General features: G+C 39.8%; 1 protein-coding gene across 2 annotated transcripts in view; it reads right to left on the bottom strand.

Moving 5' to 3' along the window:
• Nucleotides 1–715: 715 nt before the first annotated feature.
• The window catches only part of fam102aa (family with sequence similarity 102 member Aa), a 35,857-nt gene continuing 26,264 nt past the window's right edge, over nucleotides 716–10,308 (bottom strand). For both annotated transcript variants that reach the window (XM_038703558.1, XM_038703559.1), the window contains 6 exons: nucleotides 10,051–10,202; nucleotides 9,122–9,226; nucleotides 8,064–8,259; nucleotides 7,768–7,889; nucleotides 5,006–5,075; nucleotides 716–3,765 (listed from right to left, as the gene is read on the bottom strand). In XM_038703558.1, coding sequence (XP_038559486.1) covers nucleotides 3,720–3,765; nucleotides 5,006–5,075; nucleotides 7,768–7,889; nucleotides 8,064–8,259; nucleotides 9,122–9,226; nucleotides 10,051–10,202 — 691 coding nt within the window. In that variant the 3' untranslated portion in view covers nucleotides 716–3,719. The remainder of the gene's footprint in view (nucleotides 3,766–5,005; nucleotides 5,076–7,767; nucleotides 7,890–8,063; nucleotides 8,260–9,121; nucleotides 9,227–10,050; nucleotides 10,203–10,308) is intronic.

Raw genomic sequence — 10,308 nt, 5'->3', positions numbered from 1 at the left:
AACAACAGTTACAACTTTAACTGTAAATTTAGGTCTATAAATTTAGGTTATACTAGCTTTGTTAAAATAGAATCATTTGTTATAATTACTAGAGAAACCAAAAGCTTAGGGAGGTGAATTGTGCATAGCTTATAACCAACCCCCAGACAAAAAAAAATTCTAAAGGGACAAAAATATATAAATAAATGCTTTAAAAGACTACTAAAGGCTGCGGTGATGTAAACCCAAATTCAGACTATACGATCAGTGGTTCATCCCCAAATGGGAGAATAAGTAACCATGTGATTAATAAACATACAGCTGCAAAATACAAACAGGGTAGTGTAAAGACAAGTGATTCAACCTTTATAGTGAGCTGGATTCAATCAGCATAGTGTGATGAAGATATGAAAACGACAAAGGCGGAAAAACTTCAGCTTCAGTGGAAAAAAAGCTAAAATGTTTACTGATAAAGAACAGAGTCTTAAAGCTGATTTATCTTGTAAAAGTCTGCCAAAAGGATTATTTTATTTCTGGTCCAGCTAAACATGGCTCAAATGGATTAGTTGCTCGACAGAAAATTAATGACCAACTGATTGCTCAGTTATTTGTCAAGCACAAAGTCAGTCATTCGCAAGTTCCAGATAGTGAAGTGCAAGGATTTGCTGTTTTTCTCTGTTTTATATAGTGTTAAATTTAATAGGTTTCATTTTTGGGCTGTTGTTCAAGCAAAAAAGCCATTTGAAGTTGTCACTATGGAATTTATTTTCTGATATTTTATAGTCTAAACGATTAATCAACTAAGTGATTCATTAAGAGAATTACTACCAGATTAAATTGATGAGAAAAATGATTATTACTTGCAGGCCCAGACTTAATTCCTCCTAGACTATCTTAACATAGATGTTATTTAGTAAAATTCAATCTTGAACTTCATCAATGAGATTTGTGAAATTAAAATGACCTACATTTGAAAGGGGACTATAACTTCTCAGACTGACATCTTTCAGATTTGAAGACTCTGTACCAGATAAAAATCTTCAGGTGCAAGTTTGCAGAGTTCAAACTCCAAACAGAAAACTTGCTTCTAAAAAAAGCATCAACCAGCCAGCTGGTTTCCAACGTTAAAATTCCTCTTCTTGTCAGAGCTACAGAAACTTTGTTCGGCCTCTTTGGTGTTTGCTCATCTGAAGACAGCTGTAAACAAACTCGAGGTAAACATCCTTGTAAACGCTAAAAGGCAGGGACTCATGCAAAAACCTAATGGCAGGCCGTTGCTCCACCAGGGGGCAACAAAGACTTTTACAGTCATAGCCACTGCAGAAATCCCTCTTCATGGAGTTCACTCCTTCTTCGATTGGACAAAGTAATACCAGAACAGTTTGTACCACAGATCTAGTCTAGTGTGTAGGCTGAATGGAGATAATGGAGATAGAGCAACAGTGCAGCAGCAGTAGTATACATGCAGCGAGTACACAGTGGGATTTCCAAAATGGCTACACCTGCAAGTTACAACATGACTGACACAAACAGAAAACAGAATAAAGAAGCAAAAAACAATGAAACAATATTTCTCTCCTCACCATCACCATCACTCTGTTATCACAGTTTTCGTGATGCATTAGGGTCATTCAAGAGAAACGTTACAGGCACAAAGTGGTTCTACTGCATTTCCCTGATCAACAGGGAACAAACAAAAGGAAAAAACTATAGCGAATCAGAGTTTCTGCATCTTCAAAGCTGCTCAGTGGTTTTCTAAACTCTTGATCACATTCAGTCAGTGGAATACACTTCAATGTAGGAATTTTTGTGTAAACTGCACAGAAAGTTATTTTATCCTGTTTTGCTGTGAAAGTTTTAAAGGTAGAAAGGTGTCCCTGCTAAATCAAAATTAGAATGAAACCATGTTCTGTTCAACATTTCACATCAACTTAAATCTTAAAACAGCTAAGCCAATATGATTCTTGTTGACAGGTGCAAAACAATGTGAAGAGAAAAAAAACATGTTACATATGTGTTGAAATTATTACTAAATTCCCAGTGAAACCGCTGTTAATATCTGTGGCTGCGAAATTTGCGACCATAGAAAAATGACTAAGTACAACAGAAGAACTGTTGGTACAGATGAAAACATCACACTTCATGAGTTGTAGGTAAAATGTTTTCTGACATTAGAAGAATAAATCAAGGTTATAGTAAATTGGTTGGCTTGTTAACGGAAGTGAGCATAAACATGAAAACCATTATCATCCAAACATCCCCGGTACATCATGAAGTAACCTCAGTCCAGCCTGCTGTGCAGCTGAGCCTTAGTAACTTCCTGTCACTGACAGTGATAACAGCAGTTTCTCATATGACTGTAACTGGCTTCAATATAGTTTCATTACTCACACACAAGATGTTCTCCACAGATGGTCCCTGAAATCTAAATAAAAAAGAAATTGGCCCAGATTGAACAATAATCAGTTTCCAAGTCAGCAAAGTTCACTCTTCATTTGTTTGTTTCTCCTTAGGCACTTTTTCTGGTTCTTTCATTCAGTTGTTATGATACATTGCTTAGAAAGATAAAGTAGATTACAGAAAGTAGGACAAAGAAAGAAAGAAGGAAATATATCTGGGTTAATAATAATAATCTGAAGAATAAACAAATACAAAGAATGAACTGTGCTGATGAAAGTGAAATTGTTAACTTTGGCTTAAATGTGCTCTATACACTTATGGTGGAGAACACGGACCATGTGGATTATACTGTGGTCTTTCTTGAGTGGTAACAGCAATAAACTCTAATAGCTATTAATAAACACTGTCCCTAACAAGACCCTGCTGTGCTGCATGCTAGTTTCTTTGCATAAACAATACAAATTGATAGCATGCTCCATGCCTACACTTGCTAGCACACAATAATTGTGTCCCAATTCCATGTAAGATACTAATTCTAAGCAGGTCTGTAGTGAGTTGACACTGTTGAAGTGACAAAATTAAGTATGCGCGAAGGAAGAAAGGAAGTGAAGGAGGAACTTCTCATAGCTGCAAAATAGTCAAATAAATTGGAGGTGGTAGTGAGGCAGCTACAGAAAGATCTAGGTAAACAGCATTCAAGCATAGCGGTTTAAAAATGTCAAGAGTGTTGATTTTTTTGTATACTTACTGACAAAACAGTACTATGTCAAACAGTATATATTACATACTGCATGCATTAGTATTCAGTATGGAATTGGGACGCAGAAATTCTATAGTGACAGCAGCACATTAGCATTAGCTCAGACATTCGACAATGACAATTTAAGTAATTTTAAAAGCTATATGCTTATTTTGGCTAATGCTAGACACTACCACAACAGTTAGCATAGAGTATCGGCTGTAACAATAACTTGGGGACACGTGGATGATCTTGGTGTCTTTGTCTTTATCACTTAACAGATCAAATTAAAGTGTGACGCCTGACATGTCTGAACTTCTAAATTCACATCCAAAAAGTAGTTACTGCAACACAGAAGCAGGTAAACACACCACATGGCAGTCTGAGAGAAATGTTTTGTGCACTGGTGCTTTCACTCTGCGTCGCCCTCAAGATCGCAAAAAAAGCTGAACGGAGTGAGGACAAACAGACATCACATAAAGTGCAAACTGACGAGGTTTTCCCCTCACGGCATCAGACCGGCTGAAGCTCCAGGAAAACCAGCGAGACAAGAGACGAGACGATCCACAGTTTAACTTGTCGCCTCCCTGCTGGTCACGGTTTAATGGCTCTCTATCACCACAGGCTCATACCCGCCTGCAGACACCCTGCAAGGATCCAAACATACAGGGACAATAATCACAGTGTGCATGTGTTAAGTTAATTAGTGTGTTTGATGTACAGGAGGGTTAAACTCTAACACAGTTTACACATCTCTTTAAAGCTCACCATGTAAATTGAATTACAGTTAAAAACTGATGTAAGTCATAAGGAAGGGGGGTGAGTTTTCAGCTGAAATTAAGTGGTTTAAGGTTTTAGACTTGGTGTGGATTGGTGGATTATGATGGGAGTTTTGAAAAGAATAAACTTCATATTGATTTTTGTAAAAGTATGTTGATGCGAATGATCCCTGAGTATCATCCAAGACATTTACTATATTATGAGAGCGAATGTGTTCATGTGTACAGTAAGCTGGTAGGAGGCTACAGTGAAGCAGTGTCCAAAATCATTCACTTAGCTACTCTTAGTCACGTCAAGCCCATTTTATTTAAATATACAAATTTGCCTCAAAGGACTTTACAATCTGCACTCCCTCACTTTTTATCCATATTGTAATTCAAACATGGACAGTAAAAAACACTTATTTAACAAACAACACCTGGGAGTCTGGGAGCCACGGGTATGCTGAAAATCTAGGGACATGTTTTAGCTACGCGGGAAGCTTCCGGTCTGAGAAGCGAAGTCCCTTAAGTCTGCATTCTATCAAACGGCCAGGAGGGGGCGACTACTCTGGTTGCATAAAGAAGTCCGGTTCCATTAGAAATATTGGCAAAATTACCCTACTTCTCACCTCATTTATTAACTTATTAAACACTTTCATAACGATTTTATGATCTCAAGGGTTAGGGTTAGGGTTAGAGGAAAATAGACCATAAAGCAGAGTATGCTTCAGGGCAGGACTATCTGTGATTGACAAGTCGTTACCATGGCGACCTGTCAATCAGGCTAGAGAGACTCGTACCCAAGGCACTGTGTAAATTTAACCAGCGCCGTTGAAAAAGCTTTTTAGGAGGTGCTTTGTTATAAGCCTACAAAATTATCATCCCGGTTAAAATGACGTGAATTACAGATGCACATAGCTAAGCCAGCTAGCTAAGCAAGCTAGCTAGCTAGCTGCACAGTCTCGTCCAAATATGGTCACGTCCGGTGCCGCTGGTTGCAAAAAATCAACATGGCAGGGCCCTGATGGCCAAACTCGAGGCTTCAAAACAGCAGTCCACAAACCAACAGGTGACATCACAATGACAATGAGAGGAGGAAGTGATGGAGAAAGTGACAAAATCTCACCTGTTTCCAAGCCTGATGCCACTAAGTGCAGTGGTTCCATCTCTGCTGACGAACAGACGCAGGTTGCTGTCTGAAAGCCAGAAACACAGAAAGCAAGTTAACAGCTGCTGACGGAAACCAGAAGGCATCATCATACAGACAATAAAAGGAGATAAAACACAGTGCTGGTAAACCGACGGAGAGCTCCGTCCAAAGATGGTGCAGGAGTTACAGACGGCGTGGTTTCCACATTTATACATCAATAACATGCAGTCACATTAACTGTTAGACCTTCACATGAATAGATTCCCTGTAACAAATGAGACCATGTTGAAGATATGTAGCCAATGACATCATCACTGCTGGTGTTTCTCAAAGTTAAGACTACCCGTAAAACACTCCTACCAACATCGTCCTCTGCCAGAAACTCTAAAAGCTTGACAGTGAGAGACCCACAGGAAGCTCACAAATCAAACAAAGCCCTGTTTGCGTTCATTTTGCACTTTTGAAAGTAGATTGTTAGTTAGCAAATACAGTAGAAACAAACTAACTGACTTTTTCTAATAAATTGTGTGATACTCCAAGCAGCATGTTTTTGTTTGTATCTGTTACATTGGAAAGCTGGAGAAACTAGCCAGAGAAAGCTACATTTTGAAAGTATCCAACCAAAAAAAAATCCCACTTCCTCCCTTCAGGCCTCCCCACATGTGCAGTGAGTGTACAGGGGAGTGTGCATGCAGATAGGTAGGCAGCCAATCATTTCATTCTGTTCGAATGTGCTTACAGTGTATAAACACCTGTTAAAAAGGTGCAATCTGCAATTTTCCAATCATTTAAACTACAGCAGGAGCGACTGTGGCCCAGGAGGCTAAGTGGGCTGCCCACTAATCAGAAGATCGGGGGAGGTGTTGGAATGTTCTTGGGCAAGATACTGAACCACAAATTGCTGTGCCAGTATCAGTGTGTGAATGTTAGTCAATGTTAATTTCTATTTCTGATGAGCAGTTGGCACATTAGCCTCTGCCATCAGTGTGTGAATGTGACGTAGTTTAAAAGAGCTTTGAATGGTCGGAAGAAAGGGGCTATATATTTAGCAAAGAAGAGAGCTTCTAGTAAAATTCACACACACACACACACACACACACACACCGATTGAGGTTCAGTATCAAGGACACTCCGACATGAGGTCTATAGCTGCAAAGATTTATCGATTAGTTGTCCATTAAATTCTTTGTCAACTATTTTGATAATTGATTAATAGTGTTTTCGGAGGTAATTCTGATTCCAGCTTCTTAAATGTGAATATTTTCTGGTTTCATTACTCCTCTGTGACAGTAAACTGAATATCTTTGGGTTGTGGACAAAGTAAGACATTTGAAGACGTTGTCTCGGGCTTTGGGAAACACTAATCGACATTTTTCACCATTTTATGCTATTTCATAGACCAAACAACTAATCGATTATCAAGAAAATATTTGACAAAAAAATAATTATTAGTTTCAGCCCTAATGTGGAGTTGGGTATCTAACCACCATCCAATCTACTTCCTGAGCCAGTGTGGCATTTGTGACAGATTTATTATTTACAGAACAGATGAAGGTGTGAGTTCTCAGTGTTTAACTCCACTCCATCATACATATATCTTTTTTTGTGCATGTAATAGGTTTGCTAAGTCCAAAGTCCAGCCCAAAGGGAGTTCCCATCTCCCACAGAAAACTCTGCTCTGAACTGCTTTAAAACAGCCTTTTCACTTCGATCCCTGTGATGTCACAGCAAAATGCGCGTCATAATGCTCGCCAAGCTGCTAGTCCGACACCTTCAAAAACACCGGTGGAAAAACACTGAGCTGCAGTACAGTGACAAGACATCCACCTACTGCCTCCCCTCTCCCTTCCAAACATTAGCTACCCTCCAGGCAGCAATGGACATAAAGTTGTTACTTTGATGTAGAGACTGAGCTCAGTCAAAACTTTATGGATGAAAGATACATTTGTTACAGATTAATAACTCACCACTCTCACAAATCTTGCTCCAGTCCATGTTGCTAAATTGGTATGGGGAACATATATAGCTGAACCGAAGAGGCTTTTCAGGACCCGCCCTACTCTGCTTCTGATTGGCTAGTAGTCCTTGACTAAGAACTGCGCATGTGCAACTCCCATCAAAGATCTTGTAGAGGTAAGATGCATCACTCCATAGCTAAAACGAAGCCTTCAACATAGGGTGAAAAGAGGAGCTGCAGCAATGTGCAGTATGAAAAAAAATATGGTGTTTTTGAAAATGAAGCCATGTAAACCTGTTCTGGTACAACCCCTTAACAACCTGAAAATGACCTCTTTAAAAGAATGTTTTATATTGTGATTTTTGATCTAACAGGAAGATTTAATATCTTTAGTGTACATGGGCTTGAACAGGCTTCTGACCAAGTGCTTTGTACTTTGTATGCTGTTTTAAATACTGCTATGGACCTTTACGGTCCTTTTTCTAGAAGAAGAAACATTACATTTCATTTCATTCATTTATTTTGCTTTTATCCAAAGCGACTTAAAATTGCTATATATGTCAGAGGTCGCACGCCTCTGGAGCAACTAGGGGTAAAGTGTCTTCCTCAGGGACACATTGGTGGATGTGTCACCATAGGGGATTGAACCCCAATATCTTATCCACTGCACCATCCACCCCGAACACCACACCGACACCAAAGGTTGATATGAAACTGCTATTTTGACGGCCGATCATGATGTAATCTGATTTTTCTACAGCGATCTACACCGCCACTCTACCTTCAGTGTTGTTGACATCCGCAAAGTTTTGGCTTTGGACAATTTTCTCCACAATGTCGTCAGCATCCATGCGAGTATCGTTTACCCAAGAGGGTTGACTCTCCACTGAGTCCAGCTTTCTCCTGAAATACAAGAAACAGAAGAAGAGAACAAGAAAACTCTTGTTAGAACAAGACAGAAGTAGAACGTTATACATTTGTTGTTCCATGTTGCCCTTTATGTAAATCTAAAGTAGGATGAGGGTAAATTGTAGCAATCCTTTAACACACTGACTAAAGACTACTCTGCGTCTGTACCTGGAGGGCCTGTTAGGGGGTAAGACAGGGCGTGGGGGTCGAGGGGGTCTTTCTGGTCGTCCGGCATCCTTGTCACCCTCTGTAGGTGTGTCAGCAGAAAAGCCCAAGCCCCCAGAGGTGCTGCTTCCTGTCGAGGTGTTCCTGCGATGTGTGAGGTCTGACAGGCTGGAGGAGCAGGAGTGCTCAGTGCTGTAGCCTGCAGGACAGCAGGGACACATGACACATTATAAAATATCACAGCTACAGTTGTGGCCCACTTTGGGTCAATAATGGCATTGTAGAACAGAGGTGAAAAGTAATATAAGTATGTTTACTTAACACTTAAGATAAGTGTTCATACCAGAAGGAAGAACTACTACAGAAGCACCAACAACAACAGTGGCTAAACTCAAAAATGCTATAAATGCTCACAAAAGCATAGACTCGACAGAAGCATAAATTGGCCTTACGAAGTACACAAGAAGAAAACTGTGGGTTTTTTTGTACTGACTGCTCTTGTAGCTCTGTATACTCACTGTGAAACTACAGAGTTCATTGTAAAACTTACAAATAGATCGTTGTACATGTAGTTTACAACATATAGAAAGTAGATTTGTGTCAATTAAATGACTGCCTATGGGGTCAACACCTCACTAAACTTGAACAAACTTGGTACATTTGTAAAACTGAAGCGACTCCAGATACCCTTAAAAAAATGCAGTTGTCTTTTGTCTGGCCCCTGACCTGGGACCAGTTTGCCTGACAAAAAGCTATCATGAACCATTGCCACTGACAACACAGCTCCCAGGGTCACAGGAACCCCTGTCAGTGTACAGCTGGACAGCTGGACATGCAAAAATGTAAACTTTGACAAATATACATGTCATAGAATAACGTTTCCAATTAAAGGTCCAATAACAACCAAATAAATATTATTATAATTAAGCAGTTCTTTCAAGAAAATTTCCTACAAAATAATTAGGAAATTAGAGGATACATAAAATATATAAATCCCTATATTAGAAAGACACATCTACTACAAAAAGACATCGTGAAATAATGGCTGGTGATTCTTGTACCTGAGATTTTGCTGTGCTGGCTGGCATAGCTGGAGTTACGAGAGTGACCAGACTGGAAGACTTCTGCATGACCAGACTGGTTCGATTCGGATTCTTCAAGTAGACCTGAAGGCATCAAAAGACAAACACACCGTCACCAACTCATATTTACTTAAAAATTCAAAACTCTGCTGCAGGATCAGACATCAAGCAGTCTTTGTTTACTTTCATCATAGAGATGCAGAACTCAGTGATGGCAGCGAATTCTGACTCACAGGAGCTGTAATTCACAACCACATACTGTATATGTTGGCAAGTTTTCACTCCAATCAATCTAATCTAAACTAAAGTAACTGCTTTTGTTAAAAAAAATTTAATAAGTTGTAATAAAACCTTGAATACTCTTGGACATTCATGGCTTGTGGCTGAAAATTTGCACTTGTAATTTGGATAGTTGTTTTGGACAGACTCCTGAACCAGACGCTTCAGTGCTGCGAACAACCTCAGCCTTTCAACTTGTTTTCCCAAGTTGGAACAAAAACACATTTCATTTTTCATTTGAATTCAGACTGAACAAATAAACACTGCCAGCTAGTTTTCCATGCGAGGAAAATGTTTTCGAACTTCTTCCAGGAAGTTTTGATTCATTCTCAAACACATCAGGCTGAGAGGGAGGTCGAGGCAGGTTGGACTACAGTCCAGTCTCAAGAATACTTTCCTCAATGTTTCCTAAGCATGTTAATTACATGTCTTTTTGGCAAGTAACATTTTAGTTGTCCTGGTATTTGAAGTGCTCTTAATTAGTCTGGGACACCCCTCAGTTTGGAAACCACTGAATTAAAGAAGCAGGGTTTGTTGCCAGCCTGGAACCAGATCCAAAATGTTACCTGCTCTCAGAGTACAACTCGTCCTTTTCTGGTCTCGTCTAGTACAATCTTTCTGAGTTGTACCTGAGCTGATGATGGAGGGTCGAGGCTTGGCGGCTCGGCCCAGAGAAATCCCTCCAGCAGGCCCGGGCTCGGCTGTTCCCTCCCCCTTACAGTCCAGCTGCAGGGTGTGTTCTTGTCCTGGGATGGAGATGGACTTTGCTGTACTGGGAGACCTGCAGGAAAAAAAACCCCCAAAAAATTAATCAGTCTGGAACAGATTAAATGCAGAGCTGCACAGATGCAGTTCTGTGTAGTTTGGCACACTCAGATAAGATTAAT

This window comes from Micropterus salmoides, unplaced genomic scaffold (assembly GCF_014851395.1).
Source record: "Micropterus salmoides isolate LMB-PRFRI ecotype aquatic unplaced genomic scaffold, ASM1485139v1 Ms_hic_scaffold_7, whole genome shotgun sequence".
Taxonomy (NCBI): Eukaryota; Metazoa; Chordata; class Actinopteri; order Centrarchiformes; family Centrarchidae; genus Micropterus; species Micropterus salmoides.
This window is presented reverse-complemented; position numbering and strand designations above follow the sequence as displayed.